At 46.3% G+C, this 27149-nt stretch overlaps 1 protein-coding gene across 1 annotated transcript in view; it reads left to right on the plus strand.

Annotated features, from left to right (window-relative positions):
• The window catches only part of CFTR (CF transmembrane conductance regulator), a 1072657-nt gene that overhangs the window by 782436 nt on the left and 263072 nt on the right, over positions 1 to 27149 (plus strand). The window contains exons 13-14 of the mRNA XM_069627944.1: positions 16407 to 16493; positions 20346 to 21075. Coding sequence (XP_069484045.1) covers positions 16407 to 16493; positions 20346 to 21075 — 817 coding nt within the window. The remainder of the gene's footprint in view (positions 1 to 16406; positions 16494 to 20345; positions 21076 to 27149) is intronic.

Genomic DNA, 27149 nt, shown 5'->3' on the forward strand with positions numbered 1-27149 from the left:
CCCATGGCGCCAGGACTGACTTTATCTTTATGAGCCTGGCGCCATAGGCGCCAGGACTGTACCCAAACAGCCCCTAACTGGGCTTTTGGGCATGCTCCAAGTGGCATGATGCCCGCTTCCAGGGCTGCTGGGCCTGGTCTGGTCTTCCGGGGGCAGGCATCATGACAGTGAGGCATTGTCCTTGGGAGGATCTGAGTGATCGTGTAGGTAGATACTGAGAGAACCGAGAGGCTAGGTAGATGGGGGTCTGGTTGTTAACAAATTTGTGAGTAATGGCCAGGGATTTCAGTGATATCCTTTGGGCAGCTGAGAGCCAGTATAGACTCTTCCTAGTTTCAGTGATGTGTGCAGATCTAGGAATGTTGAGGGCCACTCTGATAGTATTATTTTGAATGATCTGGAGTTTGTTGAGGTTACGTTGGTTGGTGCCTTGATAAAGAGCATTACAATAATCGAGTTTGGACATAACCAAAGTCCTAGCAAGAATAATTCAGTTCTGAGTGGAGAGGAATGGACTGCAGGCTGTGATCAGATTACATGTGTAAGCAGAGGCAGCGACGACCGCATTAGTTTGTCTATTAAGGGAGAGCGTAGAATCAAGGTAGATTCCCAGAGTTTTTGTATCTTTGGATACTTTGATGGAGTTGCCATCAATATTGAAGGTGTTAAACGAAGGATCAAGTTTATTGAGTCTTTGTTGGGTGCCAAGGATGAGGAGCTCTGTCTTGTCATCGTTCAGACAGAGCTCGTGTTGAGCCATCCAAGCTTGGACAACTTGGTAGATGTCATTCAGAGCTTTAGAGTCAGCGGTGTAGTCACCCATGATAGGGATGAGTATCTGGGTGTCATCAGCGTAATTGGTATAGGTGACACCCAGATAGTCAAGCACATCAAACAGAGGTTTGGTAAATACATTGTGAAGAGTGCGTGATACACATGACCCTTGTGGGACTCTACATGGGACCGGAGTTGGATCTGCCGATGAGGTAGGGGAAAATAATCTGATATGCCTATTGTCCAGGAAGGAGCTAATCCAATCATTTGCTTTTTCAGAAAAGTTTGCAGCTGTTTTCAAGTGATGGCAGAGGATTCGGTGATTGACTAAATCGAAAGCTGCTGAAATATCCAGGAGTAGAAGGAGGGCCAGTTTGCCATTGTCTTTTAGATCCTCAATTTGAGTTTTGAGGTCCAATAGGGCTGTTTCTGTCCCGTGCTTAGGTCTAAAGCCAGATTGTCTTGTGCCGAGTAAGTTGTTAGTTTCTAGATACTTCTGTACCTGAAGGTAGGCTGCTCTATCTAATATTTTTAGAAGGAACGGGACTGTGGTGATGGGTCTGTAATTGGATCTCGCTGGATCCAATGTGGGTTTTTTCAGCAAGGGGATGACCCAAGCTTCCTTCAGATTGTTAGGGACAATTCCAGAGTGAAATGAGGAATTTATGAAGGTGGTAATGAAGGGGGCAAGGTCGTGAGTCGATTCCTTGATGATCGGTGCAGGGCATGAGTCGCCTTGGCAGTTGGAAGGTTTTAGATTGCTAATAATTTTTTCAACCTCAGGAATAGTCAGGGGTGCGATGCTAAATGGGGTGAGGGTGAAGAATTCTGTCTTGGGTGCAGGGAGTTTCGATTGGGAGGTGGCAAGAAGGGAAGGTTGTTTGGCATTGATTTTGGCTTATAGGATGGTTATTTTAGTGAGGAGAGCATTTTGGATATTGTTGCACCATGTACTGACTTTGCTACATGTGTTGAGGATGGGCGAAGGGGATTCTAATTCTTTGAGAATTTTAAATAACTCCTTTGTGTTGGATTCTGCTTGCGAGATACGCTGGTTGTATGTCTCTTTTTTTGCTTGTAGGATCGCTTCCTTGTAATTAAGGGATGCGATGAAGAGGTTGTCTTTGTTAGTTGCACAATGGAGACTTCTCCAGAGCGCTTCAGCTTTATGATTTTCTTTACACAGAGCTCTAAGTTGTGGCATAAACCATGAATTCAAATGGGCTCGTTGTTTAGCTTTCCGTAGTTTGAGCGGTGCTATAGTGTCTATGGCTTTGAGCAGTGTTTGATTGAAGGTGTTCACTAGGACGGTGGGGTCATTGTGCTGTGAGGCACAGTTGTAAAGAATATGTAGGATGAGGGGGAATAGCTTGTCCCTAGGGATGTCCTTTTTGTTCCTTGTAGGAATAGGGGGAACAATATTAGGTTTAGGAGAGGGGTTGGTGGCTTGTATTTGAAAGATGATGTGATGGTCAGACCAAGCACAGGCAGAATTGGAACTTATTGATGTGTTGCAGTTTAAGTCTGCAATCCAATTGAGCGTTCTACCCTTGTTGGGGTAGGGTGGGTTTGAGGATGCGTTGCTGGAAACCTAAGTTAGAGATGATATTGGCAACCTCGGTGGCCATAAGATCCTTAGGATCTGATAGGCCAAGGATAATGTCACTCAGTAGTAGCACTTGGGAATTGGGCTTGGTGTTGTCAGTAAGGACGGATGTAATATCCTCTGCGAAGGAGGTGAGGTGTATATTTTCAAACGCTTCTTCTTTGACACATTTATAAAAACTGGCCTTCTCCAAGTTAGATCTACTACTCACACTACCCTATTTGACCAGGAAATTTGATTTACTGCCCTATTCACCTTAACATGCACTTGTAGTCTGATTTTCACCTTTCGTTCATATTTCTGAGTGAGTTTATTAATGGCATGGTCCCTACTCTGCATTGGGATTAATACAAACTTTTGTGATCGTTATAAGATTGGCCACGGTACTAAGAAGTAGTCTAACCATGAAGATACTCAGCCATTACTCCAGGTATATGGTGTGGTGCCAGTTTCGCTCTTAGAATTGTAGAGTTGGTACAATCTTTGTGACACTATAAAACTATTCCCATAATCCTGGTGATATATATTTTTGTTATCGCCAGGGGTTACCGCCTCAACATCAAAACTGTTTATATAAGGTTTATCTAAATGGGACAGTCTTTGATCATTCCGACTCCCCAGTAGAATGTATAAACCGTCTTTGTTATCTGAAAGCCACTTGTTTATAATATTATCTATGTCTCAAATAATTTCAATCATGGCCACATTGATTGGGGTATTATAGATGGTTAAAAGCAGCTGTAGTTCTGCCTCCATTACCTTAAGTTTTGCAATCCCAGCCAGGATATGGGGTTTGATATATCGAGCACTTTCATCAACATTAAATCATTTCTTGCCCTTAAAATCAAACCCCCATAAGGTCTCCCAGTTACATTTTGTCTGGTAGGTGTATATATCACATGGTATCCATCTATAATTATTTTTCCTGTTAACCATGTTTCTTGTACGGCAAAGATTTCAGTATTCAACAGCTGATTTAGTCCCTCTCCCCAACCTTCAAGAATGAATTGTAACCCCTGGTATTCCAAGAAAGCAATTGCAAATGTGTTGATCTTGGTCAGTCAACTTCATCCAAATCCTCTCCCCATTGGTTTTCAAATTCATCATAATTAGGATTAGTACTGGCCTTGTCTATAACACCAGCCACACGTCTAGAAAACATTTCAGTAAGATTTAAACCTTTTTCAATGATTGTATTTCTCTGCAATTTGTTTCCGGTGATCAGTGGTTCCTTGAATTTCTTGAACTCATGCACAAGCTCTAAGAACTGTGTTGCATAATGCATAATCAGTTCATAGATGATCGTATAAGCAAAATGGATCCATGCCCAAATTGCTTCACCATCTGGCAGAGGGATTTCTACCAACAGGAAATCGCTTGCAGAGACGGCTCTAAGTTGTGGTAAACAATGAATACATTCTAGCGCACATTTGCCTGATTCACAATAGGGCTATTACTTCTCACATATAAGTCCACAACTTTGCTCTTCCTAAGCTTTCATTTCTCAACTTTTATGCGCTCTAAAAACTCATCTGTGCTAGGTTTTGCTGCCTTAGGCAACCAATACTTCCTGCAATTGGGTGATCTGAATGGCAAAAGATCCTTAATGTAGTTACTATCCTCATTACTGTACTCTTCACTTATGCCAATAGCTCTTAAGTCGGATGCTGTATGTTATTCAGAAAATGGCCCAATGACACGTCGGTTCTCAATCCATTTATCTAGCGTGCCATTCAAATTACGAGTACCGTGGATTGCCAGGAGACCATTTGCTGTCGTGCTGAGACAAGCTCAAATCCATTTTCCATCTCATGTCTTACAAAGTTGTTGATGCTAAAGCCTGTACTACAGTTACAGAATTTTTCTTTTTTTCAATTCTCATAATTTCTCCCTTTTGGCTGTGGATTTGTTACTCCTTGCTTCCTTTTGTTTTTAATTGCGTCTGTCAGATGTTGTTTTTTTATGGGACATATCTCCAACAAATTCTTCGATAATTTCCCCTATAAATTCCACTTCTTGTCTGGCAGGTGTATCCACAGTGCTTATTATGGAAGAAGAGAGTGTCGGATTCGCCCTGAGTTGCCCCAAACCTTCTTGACTTTCCATGTCAACTGCTCGGGCTGACACCGCATCCACAAATTTGAGCAAGCCTTCCTTTATAATTTGTTGTTCTCAGGTCAATTTTGAACAAATTGTGTATAGGGCTTTCAGTATGACGGTGTGTTCCGGCTCATCAGAAGATGTACAAGACTCATTACAGCTAGATCGCTTAGGACCCTGAGAGTCTGCCACTGTACACTCCAGATCCGGTGTTAATGATAGATTATTGGAGGTACAGGGTACAATATCTACTGACATCACTTGCTCTGGTCATTGTCTAGAATTGTCTCTAAGGGAACCAAAGATTCTCCTTGGAGGCTAAGGACTAGATTTGGTAGAGAGTTGTTGTCAATAGGGGTTAAACCCTACGAATTTGCAATTTCTTGAGTCCCTGAATCCTTCATTTGGCAAAGAACAGGTCTGATTGCAGTGTCAGAATTTGTATATGTTTTAAGGTATTTGGTGATTTTACCCTGTACTGTATTGATCTTGACTTGTGCTTTACTAGTGCTCTCAATCAGCCCAGCCGCTCCCACCTTAACTCTAAGATTTTTAGCTATCCTATTATTTGGCTTGCTGATCATGGCTTGACATTTGCTAGATAGACATTCCCCACTACGCACATGGTATCTCTTAGAGCATGCTGGCATATCAACAGTCATACACGCAGAAAACCTTAGCAGGCTCTTACTTTTCTACTTTCCCTCCTTCACTCCTCATGCCGACCATCTGCGAACCACTGCAAACCCCTTTTTCCAACAATTCTCCTCCACGCGTGAATGGGGGTTTTTAATGTTTGCACAGCAAAGCCCAAGGACTTACTCCTCCTTTCCAATAGGCAGTGAAAAAAGACTCTAGCAGCACAGCAAACAACTTTTGCCACCACTTCTCCTCAGCACCGAGCTCAGCGCGTGAATGGGGGTTTTTAATGCTTGCACAGCAAAGCCCAAGGACTGACTCCTCCTTTCCAGTAGGCAGTGAAAAAAGACTCTATCACCACCACAAATCACTTTTTCCACCACTTCTCCAATTTTAAGAACATAATAGGTATCACTAATCTGGACACAAAGAACTATCGGAACACATGCCGTGTAAACCAGGACGAAATGGAGACTGACCAATTTGGATCAGCTTCACTGACATGTAGAACACACCTGTGTACAACACTTATATCAAGAACACCTTGGGTAACCGAAACCTGTCCGGTTAGTTTCCTACACTTTTTCTCTGCAACAGATATAAGACATGACACCACCCCCCAATCATCATAAAATGTAATCCAGAACAGTAACAACACCTTATCAGGATAGTTAACCACCCAGCTTGAACGCTACCTCTTCCAACTAGCCTAAAATTCCATGAAGACAACTTATCAGGAGCCCAAACTACATCCGCCTTCCCAAACGAATCAACTCAATTCAATCTACCTGCTGTGAGAAATCTGTGGGTGTTCTCACTCCTAAACCCCTTGGATCCTCTGCGTCGGTGCCCAGGAAAAGACCATCACTATTGGATGCCAATCCTGGGGGCAGAGAAGCGTGGGAGCATCACCTGGGTGGAGGATCACCTGGTTGGAGGGTCCTTGGGAACTGGGAGTGGGGTGCCTGTGGGTGAGACATGGTTTCCCCCTTTCCCTAATGACAAAAAAACCAACCCTTTGCCAACCTTTATGGGTTATTGGAAACAAGCTTCCCTTATTTTCCTTCAGTCACACCATTCTAGTACTGGGAAGAGGAAGAGAAGACTAGGAGTTATACACACTAATATGTGGCTACACCACTCTGGTACTGAGACGAGGAAGAGGTCCTCAGAGGAATAACACTGTCTGAGTGTCAGGCATGTCTCACTAATAAGCTTAACTATAGTCAGGCAATTCAAAGAGAGGACTCAAACCTGCAGCTGACTAACAAGCCACAGGTGTATAAAACATGGTTAAGTCAAGAGAGTGGAGAGGGGGAAAGAAAGGCGAGACACTGCTGGGAGCCGTCATATGCAGAGCTGCCGTGTGACAAGCACCGGAATAAAGGGGATTGCAGAAGCGGGCGGATCGGACTGGTATGGCATGGGAACAGGAGTTCTCTGGAGCAACTGCAAGGTAAGAGAGGGGGGCCTGCTAAAGGGCCGGCCTTCTATCGAAGAGGCAGAGTGCTTGTTGTCCGGTAATGCTGCAAGAGCACGGGAGTATCTCAGGGGCAGAGGAGGAAACCCTCGAGACAGTTAAGTAGAACTATGGCCAGCGCTTTAGGCAGGAAGCCTGCAGAGGAACCTAGTGAGTTTCAGAGATCAGGAAACCCAGTGTGAAACTGACAGCGAGCGCTGTGAAGGAAACATTGATTTTTAAAGTATACATTTTATCGGAGTGGTCGTGTGGGTCTGAAAGGAGCAGAACTCGTTTTGGAAAGTCTCTGGGGGTCATTCCGAGTCTGGAGGTAAGGTACAAACCATGCCGGTATTGATTCACCGGCATGGTTTTCCGTTCCATGCCATTCCGACCCCTCAGACCGCAAATTACGGCACCGTAAACTACAATGCCGTAATTTACGGTCTTGGGTCGCGCGCGCGCACCACCATGGCGAAATTAACGCCATGGCGTAAACCGGAGCTGATTCCAAGTAAGGACCACACGTAAATTACGTCCTCCTCAAGGCCGTAAAGTACCTTACCGGCATGGAGTACATACAGGCATCTCAGAGAAGGAGTAAAGAACCCTGAGCAGTGGGACCCAGAGCCACAGGTGCACACATGCAACACAGACGGAGGCCAGGAGTCTGGCATAGTAGAAAAGGAACACACCCACACACCGCCACCCTCCCACACCAAGATGACACCAATTGAACAATCAAGTCCACAACCACACAAACCCCTGCAACAACACCAGGCACCCCCACTGAGGAGACACAGGGGTAGAAGGAGGGGGGAGACAGACCCTGCATGCAGCACCAGTGCATCCTCCGTTACCACTCCTGCAGCCCCCATGCACACGTAGCATGACTTGACGCTCTAGGAGAAGGCCTACCAGACAGACACCCCTGACCACCTAGACTGTGACACCGTCACCACCATATTGCGGCACAGACACAAGACAAGCGAGCACCATACAAATGTACAGTGCCAACCCGGCACAAGTGATGGTGTTGCCTGTGCCCCACACCCATGCCAAAGTCACCCACAAGCACACAGTGTCATGTCACAACCGTCCATTATGCAGCCACATATCTAATTGCCCTTACACCCCCCCAAACACATCCCCAAACACACAAGGGTCCACCGATCCCCAACATGGATCACCCATGAGACACACAAAAGTAAAGCTGGACCAAAAGCAAATGGAGGCATGGCAAATGACAATGTTGCCCCTGACAGCACCCACCGGTCGTATGTGGACCAGCTTGGCATGCACGTTGCGGACATCAACTGCAAACAATACCACTCCCCCTACGTGCAGATGGAATGCAACACTACCAAGAACCGCACACATGGGTGGGCCCGACACCAAACAACTACACATGACTCAAAGGCCTGCTGAAATGACAAGATATGATATGAAATGGCATTTGGAACGTGCCCATACACAAGTGTCTCAAGGCGCGATGAGGCAGGGAGGGGGGAACAAGGGTAAAATAGACAACGATCCCACCAGGCCAGGTGTCACACAGACCGCGCAAGTGCAGGGGTAGTGAGAATGGAAAAAGTGCAAGTGCAAGGGGACAGGGGAAGTGCAGTACAAAGTAAGTCGAATATCCAAAAATAAATTAATAGGGCCAGCTGGTGGCAAGTGCAAGGTAAGTGCAGACAAGTGCTGGGAAGAGGGGGCTGCAGGGATAGAGACAGACCCGCAGTGCAGGGGTTGCCAGGGAGGCAGTGCAAGTGGAGAGTGGCTGGGCCCAGGACCGAGGTCGGCGAGAGTGGCCCAGATCCAGATCCTGTGCAGTTTCAGCGAAGAATGCAGCAGGGGAGAGGGAGAGAGAAAGCAGAAGCAAAGAGGAAGGTCATGAGGTGCTTCCGGAACCAGAGATGGTTCTCCTCAAATATCAGGGATGCAGGAAGGCTGTTCCAGAGGGAGGCCCCTGCCGCGGAGAGAGATCTACCCCCAGCTCGTTGCTCTGAGAAGCGGCTGACCCTGAGTGAGTCGGAGACGGATGAGCAAAGGTCTTGGGAAGGAAGACATTCAGGAAGAGAGAGTAGAAGGTATTCATGCCCCAGGCCCCAGAAGGCCTTGTGGACAATGCATAGTGTTTTGAACTTAAGGGAAGGAGGGAGTGGGTGTGCCGATGAGGAGAATCTCAGTCTTACTAGCATTAAGGCAGTGTTCATTGGCTGCACACCATTCCTGGATATCAGACAGACAGTCAGAGATGAGGGAAGGAGAGGAGGACGCCAAGGGTAGGCCGAAAATTTGCCGGGTATCGTCCGCATAGCGCTGAAAGTTTGGGCAGAGGGTGGCGATGCAGTGGCCAAGGAGGGCCAAATACTGGTTGAACAGCCAGGGAGGGAATTAGATCCCAGGGGAACATCACAGGTGGAGGAAAAGATGTCAGAGAGGAGGGCCCCAAGTTGGACCTGGGAGGGTCGATTGAAAAGGAAAGAGGTCAGCACGCTACTGCGCCACATGGCCCAACATGCAGGATGACCTATCTGGCTGGCTGTTGAGTCGTCTGACTGTGTCATGCAAGTGCACGGTGCCACAGGGTGGGTGCCTGCATGAACCAACTGCGTAGAAAAGATGGAGCCATTGTATGTTGTTCACCCTGACAACAAACCTGCCAAAGAACCAGGGCAACGGCACATATGAACATATTTTCACTTTGCCAGAATAAGGCACCCACATCACACTACATCCACACCAACTGACAAGGGATAGGCACACTACACCAGCACCACTCATTGGCGGACACCACAACCGCAAGTGCATATCAGAGGGCACACTGCACATTCACATTGCGGCATCCCCCAGCCTGGCACCACATTGGAGACCCACACCTGGAAGTGGAATTCACGGAGGACAGCAGGGGTACGATATCACATCACCGGCATGGCACCCCCATAGGAGTGTTGGGAATCACCATAGAATGGATCAGAGCTGGATGATGGACATGATCCACAGCCAAATGAGAATGTACACAGTACACAGCAGCAGAATGATCCGACATCAGAACAGCAGCATGCGACAAAGGAACATGTACCCCAAGATGTCCACACCACCATTCACGGACCATCATGTAGACACGACACCCCACAGCATTACATTGCATCGGACACATATTTGTGTCCCTGATCGTGCCGAATATATCTATGTACATGTACATATGGCCATCATCGAAAGCCTGCCATGACAGCCAAGTGCTGTTCACCACCATGACAGTCCACACACCCACCTCATTTTGCGACACATGCAGCTGTTGGTGGATGTACCCTAACAGCAAGCCACATGACCCCTGTCATGAACCCCCTGAACAGACCCATGGGGCAACCAGACCATGGCCATACCCGTGCAAGCGTGTAGATGCAGCAGTCACCAGGTTTGCGTGATGCACATATGTGCCCGCGAACCAGGACTGGTGGCTGACCCCTCCACTGATATCTGGTGTCGAATGGGCCCATGCCATATGTGCAGATGGACAAAAAGTGCAATGAAGAATGTCCACAATGGTTCAACTTTGCAACACCAATTGTGTATTGTGATAACAAGAAATGAAAAAAAAGTGCTTACTTCAGCAAATGCCCATTCCCCCTCCCCCCAACTCCAGAACACAACGCCACCCCCCTCCCCCCAACCCCAGAACACAACATCACCCCACTCCCCCCTCCCCCCAACTCCCGAGCAGTCGTCCATGTAGGATCTTGGGACCACATGTGGCAGGAATGGCTAATGTCCCTTGGAGCCCTTGTCTGGGGGAGGCAAATCCCGTTCGTGCAAGGAACGCCGGAGGCGTCTCTCCGGGCTGCCTTGCGTGGCCTCACTTGTCTCGGACGTGCCCTCCTGCTGCGGCTCCGTATTTTGACTCCCTGCCTCAAGGGCATTAGCAATGCGGTTCAGGACATGGCATAGCCGGGTTGTATTGTCCGTCAGGGATTTGCACAATCTGGTGGTGCAGTCGTTGAGGGACTGGCGCATTTGATCGAGTTCCTCATGCAGTCCAGCCCTGGTCTGGCGATTATCCTCAATGTAGTTCCCTATGAGATCGCTCAATTGCTGGACTCTGAACTGGTCAGGTGAAGGGGGGCCATCGGATGATCTACTTGCACCAGCATGCTGTGCAGGGGGTTGTATGGGTGGACTGAGGGGAACGACTTCACACCCCAGCGGGTCAAGTTCAAGGCTGTGCACTGGTGATGGTGCATCCCTGGAGTCGCTGCATGATGCCAGTGTCACTGGGCATGGTTCCAGCATTTGCATGCTCTCCTGGTCGTCCTCCGACATGGGCCCCTGGATGGGTGGCGGGCTGGGCTCCCACTCATCTGGTGCGGTAGCGGCAGCCTCCCCTGAAATGCTAGATTGTGCTGAGGTAGGGGTCAGCTCGGCTGCTGCCACGGGTGTTGTGTGGCTTGCTGGTCTGCCATCTTCAAGTGGCCTCTCCATAGGCTGAGGGGTGGTTTTCTTGGCTGCTGGCTTCGGCCTGGCCTTGCCAGTACCCGCGGAGGTGCTTGGCCGGCTTCCTTGGGGCTCTGTGCTGTCATGGTCTGTGCCTGTGGGGGTAGGAGAGAGGGACAACATTAGTGTATGTGCTATGTCCTATTTGCATACATGGTTGCATGGACATTTCAGTCATTCACGGGTTGTTCAGTTTGGGGGGTAGCTATGGCAGTGGTACATGTGCATGGTGAAGACATATACACATGTTTGGGAGTGATTCGTTGTGCCCTGTTCGTGTACATTTCGGCAGGCACTATGCCTACCACGCTGGACGGGGTGCATGATGGGCTGTGCAAGTCAGTCCAGTATGGTTGATGTGCGTTATGTACTCGCACTTGGGCCAGCATTAGGCGGCACTTGCCTCAGCATTTGTTGGATGGGGGGATGCGTTAGATGGGGTGAGGGCAACACGAGAGGGTGCCTTCGATGGCCCCTGGGTCAGTTTACATGATGCAATGGACATTGCCAGTGTGCACGGTCAACACTCACCTCCTTCTGCAGAAGTCGTTCCGCCACACTCCATGGTCCCCACGCCCTCTATGGATTCCGTGCCAATAAGCTGTGCGCAGGTCTCCTCCCACAGCTCTAGTTGGACCTGTGTACTTGGCCCACCTCCTGTCTGCAGGGCCTGGCTGCGGTTGGTGGAGAGGAGGCCCCGCACACGCACCCGCAGGTCGTCCCACTGCTTGCGGCAGTCCCTTGCTGTGCGGGGGGTGCTTCCAACAGCGCTCACCCTCTGTGCCAGTTCCACCCAGATGGTCTTCTTGCGGAGGGTTGATTCCCTGCGCATGTCGCTGCTGAAAACTACATCAGCATGCTCTGCAAGGTGGTCTACCATGACCTGCATTTCATCGGTGGAGAATTTCACTTTGCGGACGCGATCCGCCACCCTTTTTGGTGCTTTCGGCATGTCCTGCGGTGCCTGGTCCGGTTCACGACTTTACTTTCCTCACAGGGCTGCTGGCAGCTGTGGATGGCAATGGAATGTGTTTTTAAAGATGGCCGCCGCTCTCCTTCCCGTTCCTGTGCGATGTCGTAATTTCCGGATCCGTTTTTCGGCGGAGACCGTAATTTACGGGTTCTGTAAATTACGTTCACCGTAATTTACGGTCACCGTTATGCACTGTCGCTAATGCTTACAGGGCGGTGTAGTAGTTTACGTGTCGGTTGCATGCCGGTAGGGGTTTTTCGGGGGATTTTGCAGCAGGCCGCGTGGTCCTTTTCCAGCATGGCGCAAAGCGCGTGTCCGTGAGCTCGGAATGGGCCGTAATTTTCGGACTTCAACCAGCACGGTGTCGTACTTTACGCCATGCCGGAAAATACAGTTACTTACCGGCATGACTCGGAATGAGGCCCTCTGTCTGAACGGTTAATTGACTAAACAATTAAGTAAAGTGTTACAAGTGATTGTATACCTTGAGAAGAGAGAAGGAACGGGTTTGAAAGGTTCCAACCTGGGGAAGGGACATTTCCATTGTGTAAAGAAGAGGAAATCTTTATCGCCGAACTTTATAAAGTGTATAAGGATATTCAAACAACAAACTGAATCAAAGTAAAACAGATGGTTTTCTTTTATTGATACCAGATTGAATGCAAGTAAACAAAAGGAAAGGAAAACTAGAACTTTTGAATTTTTAACTTAGTAAAACTGAACATTGAATATTGAATGGAATGAAACCAAGTCAAATATACGTCAATTACTAAAAAAAAGTAGTTCTTCTTGTATGAACTATTTTGAACTTGGGTCAGGGAACCTCAGTACTTCTGTTGTGAACTGTTCTGAACTTGGGGAAGAAACCCTAGTACTTCTGTTGTGAACTTTTTTGAACTTGGGGAAAGGAAGCCCAGTGCTTCTGTTGTGAACTGTTCTGAACTTGGGGAAGAAACCCCAGTACTTCTGTTGTGAACTTTTTTGAACTTGGGGAAGGGAAGCCCAGTGCTTCTGTTGTGAACTGCCTTAAATTTGGGGAAGGGAACCCGAGGTCCTGATTCAGACTATTTCCATTTTAGTCTACAGAGGATAATTTGGAGACTGTGTTGTGGAACTGTTTCACACTTAGGAGGGTGCTGAAAAGAAGCTCCGAGCAGGAGGACGCTCAGATCTTTGGGTTAAACACTGTGTTTTTTGTTTTGTTTATGACATCCCTACACATTTTATAGATGTAGTTATGAGGGCAAGTATAGGTTTTGGACACAGACAGGTTCTTCAGTTGAACTGTTTGACTCAGACTCTCCTTAGTTTTCTTTAGGTAGGGAAATCCCACCTTAGAGTAGGGCAAGTTACGCCTTTTTCTACCCTGACGTTTAAGTTAATAAAAGTATTTATTTTGAAATCGGAATCTGTTGTCTGTGTCCTTCTTCATGATGCCTTCACACTGCACACTTAAAATAAAGGCATGGATCAAAACACACATGGCAGATGTGTGCCTGCTAGCACCACCCCAACCATAGGAACCTTGGGGGAGTATGTCAGAGCTCATCACACAACCTGCTACATATTTTGCTTGATCATATGGCGAGGGCCTCTCCCAGTCGCCCAGTGCTATCATCTAATGGATCTCGAGTTTTTCCCCTCTGAGTAGAATACACATACTTAAGTGTCAATGTCACAAACCCCATAGAACCATACCAGCACTCAAGACTCAGGTACTTCTGGCCCACCCTTATCAATGCCACATTTATGGCACACACCTCACCTTACCTCGCCACAAAGCCACCACAAATTGAATCTATAAGCCAAACAAGAACACTATACCATTAAACTGGGTGGTAATTACACATATTACAGACAGGTGAGGTATCGGCCATGAAGCAATAGATAAAAGCCTGACATTATTGTTAATCGTGAAAAAATGGAGAAGGGATGGATAGGACATTGTCATGGGTTATCTGTTTGAAGTAATGAGGGGGGCCTTTAAGGAAGACATTTGAACTGCCATGTTGGGGTTGTAACATGTAAATTTGGCTGTGGTGCAACTCAGGGTGCTGGAGGCCGGGGATTGAAGGTACCTAATGAAGGGGACGAATGGGTGTGATTGCAGTCTGTTTATTTTATGTATTTTTTCATTAACTGATTTAAAGCTACAGCGACAAATGATGATTAAACGTGTACAGTGAAAAACACACATTAAACACTTGAAAGACCAAATAGTTTTAGGAGTTTTGTATGGATCTTTTTACAACCATTGAACATTAGCACCATGGAGGGGGGGAGCCAGCCAATCAGATGGCTTGGAACGTGGGCTTGAGGGCTTGAGTTGCCACTCGCCACCATCCCCCCATCTGCTTATTTTTTTTTCACCCTCCCACCCCGTACTTCCCTTATTCCGGCAGCAGCGCATGCTGCTGCCACATCCACTCCTTCCTCTTGCCTTCCAGAGGCTGCCACGGAAAGAGAAGTGGGGCTCCGTAAAGAGCCCCACCTTCCCTTTCCATAGCGGCCATCTTTGTAAAGGATTTTCCTTCGTACAACATGATGCTGGGCGCGTCCCACTGAACAAAGGAAAATCCTTTTTATTTTTTTAGCACAATGGGTTACCGCTTTGGTAGCCCGGGGTGCTAATGGCCTTAAGCCCCCGTTCCAGCCCTTGGTAACGGGGGCTTAACGCCACAGAAGTTACCTTTTGAGGGTGTATGTAACCTTGATGAAAACCGTTTATTGTACTCAAACTACTCTGAGCATGCATAATGTGTCCTATTGATTACAAACAAACGGCTTGGTAAAATATATGTTTACTTATACCAGTTTGCCTGCTGACCCTAATTTGTTTGTGAACGATGGAAATGGTATGCACACTGTCACAGTAATGTTTTTCTTTATAACTCTAAAAGGTGTCTCGTTAGATTTTTCATCATTCAAATCAAAATTATCGGTGCAAAATGTCTCCAAATCTAGACCTAAAAATCACGAATGCACTAAATTGTCCGATAGTAAAACCTATATGACGCGCAGTTGCACAATAAATAATAAACTGTATTAAATTACTAATCTACTAGTTTGATGTGTCAATTCAATTTATTTTTTTCCTGTTGATGAGGAATATGTTTAATACTCTTTCAGTTGATATCTGAATACGAAATATCCTTACATTTCCTAATAAATGTTTTTCGGTGTAAATAAGATTTTGATTAAATTGTTTGTCTGACAATCCTTGGGGTTATGTATCGAGTGCAACCACGCTCCAGGTAGATCTAGTATCAGACACTTTAGTGTATTCCTTATTTGTTTGTGCCTTCTCTATGCCCCCCTTGTTCAATTCGAGTCCCTTGTCGCCACACCCAACATTCATTTCTAGAGACGCCACTGTGCACGCTACTTTGTGGGCACTAAAGCCACTTAGGCCTGCTGCCTGCCATCCACCTGCTGAACATCCACTCGCAGAACCACTTCTATGCAGTAACTGAAAAGTAAAGCAAGCTATCCAGTGTATCCGTTATGGAAAGAGTGTGTAGCTACCTGATTTGAGTCAAGGGGCCACTGACCATGAAAGGAGCTCATGCTCTAAATGACTTGTTTAGAAAGAAACATAGCACTTTTCAGCTCTGTAACATATTTGTAAGAGTAGCACAACTATTTATAGAAATGGAAATGATTACTGCTACCACTTTTTGGTGAAATCTAAGCCAGTTCTATTTGCCTGACCAAGCACAAAGGAAATCATTATGCATCCTTTTAATTCACTGGTACATGAACATTTTGGGTGCGGTCAGACAAGGGCAAACAAATACAAGGTGACTTCATGCAGAACATCTTTCCTACAGTACCTCAGTGGCGGATACTTCGCCACAATAAACACAACGGCCTCATTCTGAGTTGGCCGGTCCAATAAAAAAGTGCCAGTATTCATGGATACCAGTCCTTTATCGTACTGGCCGACTACAGGTTTGCCGGTGGAGCACCTGGGTTACCTCCATCTAAAAGCTGGAACTAAGCCAGGCGCCCTACCAGCAAAAAAAGCCCTCATTACTGGAACCGGCATTGCTGGTCTGGGTAGTGACAGCAAATCCCCTCATGGAGTCCTATGGGCCTCCATGACTGGGGATTTACTCTGTCACTCCGGCACCCGTAATCTGGCAGCAATGGTGACGGACCACGTGCCGGAAGCGGTATCAACATTTGCCAGTATCCTGGCGGCTCTAACACCAGGATACCAGCGGGGTCTCAATAACCCCCAGTGTGTTTCACAGACCTGCACAAATGGGTACATGCTTAACCGCTTCTTCGTCAACACCCGCGAGCACTGCTTTGGTGCACGATCAAAACTAATTAAAGATCCCTTTTCTCTTGTTCAGAGCAGTTTACAAAGATGCTGACCTGTACCTCCTGGATTCCCCCTTCGGATACTTAGACATGTTCACCGAGAAGGAAATATTTGAGAGGTACCTCTTCCTGACTTGCTCACACTATGCCATTGCATTTTGCTTTTTTCATGCCACACTGCTTGTGTACTACAAATTGCCTACTTATTATTAAAATCAATTTGACGTTGTCACAAAGATATTGTCATGGTATAGGCGATGTATCTCTGAAGTGAATGATTGTTGAGGCAGAGTTTCTGAAGCTTGCAGAAATGATATTACTCAGAGCTCTGTTAAGAAGCAACATAAAATAGGTGTCACCACATTTTCCCCCATACAACCTCTCAGGCTCCCCTGCCTCAAAAAGTAATAGTGCAATAATGTAAGGAGAGGTAAGATAAGTGGGCTTATATAGAATTTTTTTGCCAATAAGGTTGTCCTTGATGTGCACATGGCTTAGTAAAGGAAAGAGGTAGGGGGTTGTTAGTGCAATAATGTGGATGGAAGGTGCAGCAACCTGTGGTGTTGATAAATGCAGGTTGTATGCAGAATAAGTTGTAATGTCTTGTAGGTGGGGCGAGTTAACCAATCAGGTTGCTGGAAACATGGATGAGAACTGCCACTGTACGCCTGCGCTCCACCACACAAGAGCCCCTTCCCAAGTGAAACCAAGTTTTTTCGGCCTCAGCACCTGGTCCTTCTGCCAGCCTGCCCACACATGAATACTCCAAACCCCCAACCCACTAACGTTATGGCCAAGGGCTCTCGGCTTTAGCTGCTGCGCTTCTTACCAGTCGGGCAACCATAGAAATAGTAAAGGGATTTGGTTCCAATTGTATTTACTATGGCGGTGGCCATCTCCTGCGAGGCCGGGCGCGAGAGTGATAGCTTTATTAATGGGTGAATTGGAGTGGGGATGTTGATAGCGAATGTATATGGTAAGAGTGTGTGTTTGTTAGGTTGAACCTTATGGGTCACCACACCTGATGGGGAGTGAATGTGATGAAGCTTGGTTTCTGAGATTGGGGTAAGATGTTGAGTATCTAAGGAGAACAGATGTGCATCTAAATGAGGTACCCTGGATGTTATTATGTTTCCCTGAGCAGGCGAAATACTGACAAATCTCCATTGTAGGTTCTTAAGAGACATAAGGCAGCCAGGTGATTCCTGTTGTGTTTTTCTAAATGTGTTACTTTTCTCCAATTTAGATAAGTAAGCAGCCATGTCTTGATTCGTTTCCTGAATGTCAGGTGTTTCACTTCCATGTGGAGATGCTTAGGTAGGGTGTACCAGAGTTTGGTAGCCAGTAGGAAGAATAAGGCTTATCCTTTCCTTTTCCTTTTGAAGTTAGGAATACGACCTAGAGGGACTTGACTGGACTAGACTCCTGGAGAGTGTGCAATGCTGGAATGTAAAAGTGAATGAAGCAAAGCCTTTCCCTCCCCAGGCTAAGCATGGTAGGCTATGAAGAGGGATTCGAAATCCATCCTTTTCTTGACAGGGAATCAGCTGATTATGTGAAGTATAAGGGTGATGTGATCAAAACTTTTAATTTTGAGGAGTAATCAGGCTGCATCATTTTGCACTCTTCGTAGTCTTTCTCTGAGGTAATCCAGTTCGAGACACAGGATACTTGCCTAGTTAAGTCTTGTAAGGATTAGTGATATCAAACCCATGGTCCTATGAGTAAAGTATAAGTAAGATGTGATGCATCATAGAGTGTGAAGTTGGAAGCAACAGCTTCTCACAATGGCTCTCATCTCTGGTTCGACCGTCAAGTTACTGTCCATTGTGGTTCTGAGGCACCTTGCCATGGAAACTGGTAGTGGACATGAGTGTCAGCCCTCTGAGAATGTTCAATCTCCACCCTTAACCTTTCTCCCCTTTCCTCCTCCTCACCTGAAGATTGGTCTTGAATGGATAATATTTGTGGTCTTCTAGCACAACAATCCTTCTCCTTCTTTCTGCTTTCTTTTTTTTATCACTACCTGCGGCCCCTCTTCCGAGAGGGACAAACTGGGGAAAAAGCCAGCCGGCACAAAAAACCCCAGAGGTGGAACAGCAGCAGCGGAGGTCTGTCTTAAGGATTCCGGGAGGAAGGTAGGCTCCAAAGGAACCGAGAGGTAGCCGATAATGACGGCCAGCGAAAGTCAACAGTACAGAGACCGGAAGGGAGCCAGAGAAAAGAGGCAAACCGAAGAGAGAAAGGGAGCAGAAGGAAGAAGGAAAGGATAACAAGAGGACCGTGAAACAGGAAGGCAAGAAGCGTCCCAAGGGGCGGCAGAGGAGAGAGAGGAAAAAGGAAAGAAAAACTAGCATAACCGCAACCGAAAGAAAGCAGTCAGGGAGCTGACCAAGCGGGTTGCAACGCGCTGTGTGCCGGGGGGGTGTGGCTGATAAGCTTCCCGGCTGGCAGTGAAGGAAACACTAGACTGCTACAGCGACGTTCGAAAAACGTGATGGAATGCTGCAATGGCGGCCCGCAAGCCGCACCGTGGACCATAACGTCCACGGGAGGCGGCGCATGACAATGAGCCTATCTCATTGGCCCAATTGACAGGTTGTACTAGAAAGATGCAGGCTATAGAGCATGAGTTCTGTAGTGGAAGGGTACAGCTTTAGTCTGGTTGTCGTCATTCATGCATTCATATGTGTGAGGCATGTTTTCAGGTCTGCTGAGTTTGTTGAAAGTGTGTTATTCAGTTTTAGATGTGTATTTGTAACAGGTGAGGAGAGACAGACTGGTACAGTCCAGTGGGGGTGGGAGGAATCTAACTTTTAAAAAGCAGCAGTGGTAATGTGGATCCTTGCAGTACTCCACACGTCCAATGCCATGTGCTGGGATTTGTAGGGGGTCATGATGGCAGTTTCATTTCAGTCAGTTGGGAAAAAAAGGATACAGAATAGGGACCCTCATTTTATTCCAATATCTTCCAGTATTTTAGAGGTATTTCGTGACTAATAATATCAAAAGCAGCCAACAGGTCCAAAAACATAAGTGCATGAGTGTCTGTATGTGTTTTTCTTGAGTGTCTCCTATACTGAGCACACATCTGATTCTGTGCCGTCTGTTGGCCTGAAGTCATTCAGTTCCCCTTCCCTTGTATAAGAATGGATGGAAAAATGTATTAGTTTAGCTTCCATATGTTCCTATGATATGACAGTGATATTAGACTGCGCAATGGATGCAGCGCAATGCAATCTGTGATGAATCACTGTATGCCGTCCCTTCAGCCTACGGGGGGACAGCTTCCCATGAGGGCAGGGAGGTAGGCCGCTACCCTAGAGTCCCCCTGGGGGTGGTACAATGTGGGAGGACCTCATGGGGAAGGACTCCCCCCCTGGGAAGAAGTATGATCGTCTAGGGCATAGCCCTGATAAGAACATCACACCGCCACACACTCTAGCCCCTCCTTACTCTACCACCCTCTTTGTAGATAGTAGACATACTGTTGTAGACTACCTCAAGGTCCTGGAAAGTACTGAGATGAAGAAGAACATCAGGAACATATTGTGACGAATCCCAGGATATTGTCACTGCTTCCATAGGGGGAGCCCCGTCCCATGCGACCAGGGAGGTGAGGCTGATAGCCCCCCTGGGGGTGTTACTCAGTGGGAGAATCACATGGGGAGGGAAACCTCCTATGGGACCAGTTACGTCTATTGTGAGAGAATGTGGTATCCCCGCCAATCACCTGGCCCTAGACCTCCTTCCACCAACCCCTTCCCTAATAGGGTTATGAGTTACTGCCACGCTACCATTCCCCTAGAAAGTACTGGGAAGAGGAAGAATATGAATTACCTAAATAAAGATCCTCTCCCAGTACTGTAATGAAGAAGACCCCCAGTGACCCACAAGGGAACCACAATGCTGCACTGAAAGAATTAAAGTAAAAAATACAATGGTAGATAATATTTGTTTCTCTTTCCCAGCTGCGTTTGCAAGTTGATGGCCAACAAAACCAGAATCTTGGTCACCTCCAAACTGGAACATCTGAAAAAAGCTGACAAGGTATTACTCTTGCATGAAGGCAGCAGCTACTTCTATGGGACCTTTTCTGAACTTCAAAACCAACGCCCTGATTTCAGCTCACAGTTAATGGGGTTTGACGCTTTCGATCACTTCAGCGCAGAGAGGAGAAACTCTATACTGACGGAGACTCTGCGTCGATGCTCTGTTGATGGAGATGCGGCTCTCCGGAACGAAGCCAGGAAGAAATCTTTCAAGCAAGCAGCCGACTTTAGTGAGAAAAGAAAAAACTCAATCATCAATACAAGGACCTCCAGCCGAAAGTTCTCCATGGTTCCAAAAGGCCCCCCGCAAATGAGCGACATCGAGGAGGAGGACCAGCTGGAACCGGCAGAGAGGAAGCTGTCGCTCGTTCCCGATTCCGAGCAGGGGGAAGCCATTCTGCCCCGCAGCAACATCTTAAACGCGGGGCCCAACTTTCAAGGGCGGAGGAGGCAATCGGTGCTGAACTTAATGACCCGCACTTCCATTTCCCACGGCCAGAGCATGTACAAAAAGGGAAGTGTGTCCATAAGGAGGATGTCCATGGCTCCGCAGTCCAAACTGACCTCCGACCTCGACATCTACTCCCGACGATTGTCGCAAGACAGCGTCTTGGAAATCAGTGAAGAGATCAACGAAGAAGATCTGAAGGTTTGTGCTTTTCCTTTATTTATGCTCGCAACTTGATTTGTCAATGTAACCTCACAAGGAACATTTTATTGTATTGCATTTTAATTGTGTTTCCCCCCACGTGTGGTACAAAATGTTATAATAGAGCAATAAAACCCAAATGTGAAGGAAATAATCAATGAAGTCAGTCATGCGTAGAAAAGAGGTTAGGCAGAATCTAACAAGTGAGCCTTAAATAAAGGGTGAGAGAGAACATGAGAAGGGTTCCAGTGAAAGGGGGTAAGAAGGCGACACATAACTGAGAAAGGGACGAGAGAGAAGCACACTAATGTGAAAAGGATGAGAGAGTAATGGGCCAGGCAGGGGTGGACTGGGCTATAAGAGAACTCTGGAGATGTCCCGTTAGGCCTCTGCACTGTGGGCCTCTTTTGTGTGGGAGTTCCAAATTGTCCCATAGGAAAAGGATTAGGCTTGCTGAAAACGTTTAAGATGGGGCCACTTTGAAAATTATTTTCAGGGCCTCTTTGGGTTCCCTTTGTGGCCTTGGGGTCAGGTGAGGTAGGTTGTGATCAGGTCCTCCATACATTTAAAATATTTTTTAAGATATGCATTGGCAAAGCCAACAGTTAGTGTTGGAATAAGCAAATCTCATTTTTAACAGAAATTCAGTGCAAGGACGGACATACTGCTTATAAATCAAGTGGTTGAAGGCACACATGCTTAAGAATTTTTTGTTTGCTATTATTTATGTATTATACACTTAACCAGAGGTCTTCAAACTGTGGGGTGCGCCCCCCCTGGGCTCCCACCACCCCGTTCCCAACACAGTCGAGGGCCATTGGGACCTGGTGAATTTTTTAAGTGGAGGGGCATAAATATTTACCACAAAAATGCTATAGCAACCGCGCGCAGTGAGGGAGCCTGAACCAATCAAGAAGGGTTCGGGGGGATTTCCTCCTGTGATTTTTTTAAAATAATGGTTTAAAATGTTGCATTTTAGAGTATACTTAAAAAATAAATGGGTAAAAAGCCAAACAGTTTGCAATTGGCACGGGGGGCCAAGGGGGAAAGCCTGGTATTTTTGACTGGACATCCATGCTAGATATCCAGTAAAAAAAATACCATCCCTGTCCCCTGGGCTCCACAGCGCCTCAGAAGGAGAGCTGATTTTAGCAGGTGGGTAGGAGGATTGTGCAACCAAGGCATTTTTAAAATGCCTTTGTTGTACAACCCTCCCTACCCCCTGTACGCCCCACTCGCCAAAATCAGCTCAACAGACTAAAATAAACACACACATACACACATTCACACAGCAATCACTCTATCATTCATACAAGCAACTGTCACCATACACTCACTCATAACACAAGCATACATGTATCCATAAACGGTGTGCAGTCATAATGTCGACATCAATAATGTCGACAGTCAAAATGTCGACAAATTAATGTCGAAAATCAATAATGTCGACATACAAAAATGTCGACATTTTACATTAATGTCGACATTTTTTCGAAATGTTGTATAAATAAATAAATATATATTTATTGTTGTGTTGTATGTGTTGAGTATGAGGGGTGGGGGGTGGCAGGGGGTATTGGGTGAGAGGGGTTGGGGGGGACATCCCCATAGTAAATGATATTCTTTTTATTTATTTGTTTATTTATTTATTGAATAATAAATAAATAAATAAATAAATATATAATTACTATGTGTTGGGAATGAGGGTGAGAGGGTGGTTGGGGGGGGTGTGGGGGGGTGTCAGGGGGGTGTTGGGTGAGGGGGGTTGGGGGGGGACCCCCCCCATAGTAAATTAGACTCTTTTTGGTTATTTATTTATTGAAAAAATAAATAAATAAATAAATAAATAATTAGATTGTGTTGAGTATGAGGGGTGAGAGGGTGGTTAGGGGGTGTGGTGGGGTGGCAGGGGGGTGTTGGGTGAGGGGGGGTTGGGGGGGGGACCCCCCCATAGTAAATGATACTTTTTGTTGGTTATTTATTTATTGAAAAAATAAATAAATAAATATATAAATAATTAGAATGTGTTGCATATGAGGGGTGGGAGGGTGGTGGTGTGGGGTGTGGGGGGGTTGCAGGAGGGTGTTGGGTGAGGTGTTGATAGTGTTAAGGGTTTATAGTCATATTGTCGAAAAAAAAATGTCGACATTTTTTTTTCGACATTATGACTTTTTACATTAAAAGTATAGAATGTCGACATTATTATTTTCGACATTATTTTTTCGACATTTTTGTCTGTCGACATTTTTTTGTCGACATTATGACTATAAACCTCCATAAACATATTTAAATAAAAAATAAATGAACATAAATGTACTTTTTGCAAGGATCTGCGCGTGGGTGCTGAAATGCTCCAGGTTGCTCTGTCCGTATGTGCGAGGAGGCGCAAGAGCCCCCCCTCGCACATACAGACATGCAGTTACCCAGCCAGCATTTCCAAATAGCTATGCCAGCATGGCGAAGAAAAACGCCCCCCCCCCCCAGCCTTGCATGGCTCAGTGAGCTTGTGCAGCTGGGGAACTGAACTGTCAAAGGGAAATAGGAAACAGTGTTTCCCTTTGACAGTTCAGCCTGCTTAGGAGCACTCCCTCAAGTGGAAAAAGCATCTGAGGGACTGAGGGAGTGCTCAGTGTTTCACTGGGCTGGCTCCTCCATAATGGGTGAGGGGACACTAGGTGGACGCCCCCTCGCCCATTATGGATGAGCCGCCAGGCTCAGACTGGCCTATAGGGCAATGCCTGTATCAAAAATATTAGTGTAGGCCAGTCAAAATGGACCACTTTTCGGGCCAATGTGGGCCAGTTTGATGAGTTACTTCACTGTGCAGCTAGTAGTTTTGCCCATTGTTGCTGAATAAAATATTCTTTAAATATCACAATTTGCTTACATTTTAACAAAAAACACCCCTTTGTGTCATTGGTGCCTGACAGTTTTATGGTCCAGTCCGACCACGTAAGCCACCCCTGCCCATTTCCTCCAATCCTAAATAAAAATGTACATATATATATATATATATATATATATATATATATATATATATATATATATATATATATACACATTTGTTTTTTTCTTATTTTATTTTTTTACACATTTCACGCTGGGCTCTCGCCCCTCCCCCCCTCAGTCCCCCACGGGATGTGGCTGCGCACCCTGGGGGGTGGGGGGTAGTAGGGGGAACGCCCCACAGTTTGAAGACCGCTAATAAGGTAAAATGTCTGCTTCACGAATGCACTAATGCTAGAACATGGCAAAGAATATTCAAGCACCTGCAATGATGTCTCTCTGAAAGGAGGGAATATACAGTGATTCAGTTGCCTTAGCGCAGTGGCGACATGTTTACTGAAGGAAAGCAGGGTAGCGAAAATGCTCGCGGGAATCAACTGGCCCCAAAATAGGTAAGCATAATGAAGCGGCAGCCAGAGTGCTGCTTTGTAGTAAACAGCATGCTTCCAACATGCAGGCTTACGGGCAGATACTATGTGGAGGTCGGGGAGAAACTATTAGGCAGCAGACTTCGAAAAAGGGAGAGAGGCATACCGCTGATATAACAACCGGCAGGATGTAGTTGGTATGCATCTGGACCTACAGGGGGCCAGGAGGCTTCATGAAGGATGATGGGTGACTTAGTTTGGGGATACAGCTGATCTCGGGGTCTTGGGAATGTCCTCTCTGCGTTGGTGTGATGCGGACTATGATGCCACTGAGTCAGGCACCAGATAAGAATGGCAGTTTTGTATGTAGTACACACACCACAGACTATAGCATATTGTGTCTAATAGGTGCTGTTGTCATTTTGACATATTTTGTTAGAAAGTCAAACTGTTTAAAGCATTTGTTTGCAATTGTATTGTTTTCAATGAAATGGGGAAACTGAAAAACAAATGTTCACATTTGTTTTCTGCCTGTCCACTTCTAACTTGACACACATAATGGAACGGTTTAAAGGGGTACATCTTTTGACGGTGGGGTAACCATACTCTGCCTCATATCCCTAGTCCACCACCTCCCATTGCCTATCAAACTCATGACAAGCCAAGCTCGTTTTTCATTTATCTTTTTGGTGATGTATTTATTGTTGTCAGTTTAAAAATTTTCAATTTTTTTATACATATTATATTAAATGTCAATTATTTTTGCATTTGTTTTATTTAATTAACCACTTTTGTAATCACAAATGTTTTTCAAACAGTCTGCAAATCGCTTGTTTCTCACAGAATGCACTTTAGGCTATTTGTTTCAGTAAGATGACCTCCTACCCCTTGGAAGCATGGCACCCGAGTCAGCTTTAGGGGGAAAGATTCAAGCCTTCTCTGAAAGCATCTGAGCAGGAGTGACATCTGGACATGTGGTGGGAGACCTAGGTGATTATCCTTTTCAGCCTGTGGGCGAGAACATGCAGGTCCCTTGGCCAGGGCATGACAGCGCTAAGGGAGGCATAATATGGAGTTTGGCATGGGGAAGATAGAAAGCAACGGAACAAGTCGGCCAAGCATTGCGGTAGTTGGCAAGAATGACACTTCCTCGTTCATAATCTGTTGAAAGTTACAAGAACACTTAGTGGAGCTGGAGGACCCTAAAAGAAGTGGCTCTAGGGATAATTCTCTGTGCAGAAAGTAAGAGACTTCCATTATACGGACATGTTCTTCATGTCAATGTAGCCCTGATGTGAATCCCACGTATATCATTGTGCTATGATTGCAATGCATTGCCACGTGCAGCAAACTCGATCAATCATATTAGTGACATCATAGTTTCATATATGTGTTCAGTTGTCAAGAGTCATACTTCTGACAGGACTATTTCTCATTGGCCTTCTTGTAAAGCCAGCATCAACATATTGTATATTAATATAACTTTAATCAGCTTTTAGGGGAGTGGTGCCAGCCAGTCAGCAGGATAGGAGGGTAGGATATGTCTTTATGTTTAAGACCGCATTCCGTCAATGTTCCTGTGCCACTCCTCCCAACTGCCATCTAGAGTGCCAAAGTCGCCACATTCCCCCTGGCCTTGCTATATTCCCGGCTCCATTTCCACTCCTCCTGCCCCCACACCTCCTCACCCCCCACTCAGTGCTGAAGACTTTGCTTGTCTGCCGGCATCTCCTCGCGTCGTTCCCCGGCGCACGGCAAGCCATCTGACATAGTAGAAAGACTGCTGTCCTTTTAATATAACAGATGCTGCGCATCTTCGTTTACGAGTTTCATGGTAGGGGCAGGGTGAAATATACGCTCGCAGGACCGGGAGGATATGCTGAGCAACAAAATAGCTAACATTCTAAAGGAGACAGAATGGAATGACAGAAAACCCAAGGACTAGTGGCCGGAGTCCAAAGTCAAACTTCCTAGCCGAAGTCCAAACTCATGTGACGACCGCAGCTAAGATAGTGTGACACAGCTAATCTTTCTGTCTCCGCGGTGTCTCTTTACTGGGGTGCCTATTATAGTCTTTGTGTCTTGACCTTGCGTCATTTCCTGGACATTCAGATGGCCTTTAAACGGCTACTTAGACAGACCTGTGTGGCGTCTCTTTTGCTCTCAAGGTCTGCCCACTGCTTTTCCAGGGCAAGACCTGTACCTTTCTCTCCTGCAGAAGGGGATCCTTTTCGGTTTTTGTAGACAGGTACTCTCCACCCTACCTGAGTACTTGCGGGTAGGATCTGCTGCACCACTACCTGGGTTTAGCAAGAATTCTTTATTTTGGCTGGTGCCATTGCCACCCTCTCCCAGGATCTGGGTTAGAGCTGCTTAGCTAGCTTCTCTCACTGAATCAGAGATTTCAGGAGGCAGCCCTTACCAGTCTCTGGACCCAGGGTTAGATGGCCTCTCAGCATAGGCCATCCCATCAACCTGTATTTTCCCAAGCGTGGATTCCACTGACATTGCCAACTCCATTTCTAACTGCCAGTCATTTGTTGATTCTCATGGCTCGGCTACCCCAGGCTTGGCCTTGTTGCTTTTCCTCCTGCTGTCTTTTTTCTCAGTATTTGGTCATTTTGAATTGGTCAATTCAGGTCCTGCTTTGATGCTTCCCCCGCTTGTGTTGCTCACACTATTTGGCCCCTTTACCCTGAC

The sequence above is a fragment of the Ambystoma mexicanum genome, chromosome 12, assembly GCF_040938575.1.
Source record: "Ambystoma mexicanum isolate Mex_15411 chromosome 12, UKY_AmexF1_1, whole genome shotgun sequence".
Taxonomy (NCBI): domain Eukaryota; kingdom Metazoa; phylum Chordata; class Amphibia; order Caudata; family Ambystomatidae; genus Ambystoma; species Ambystoma mexicanum.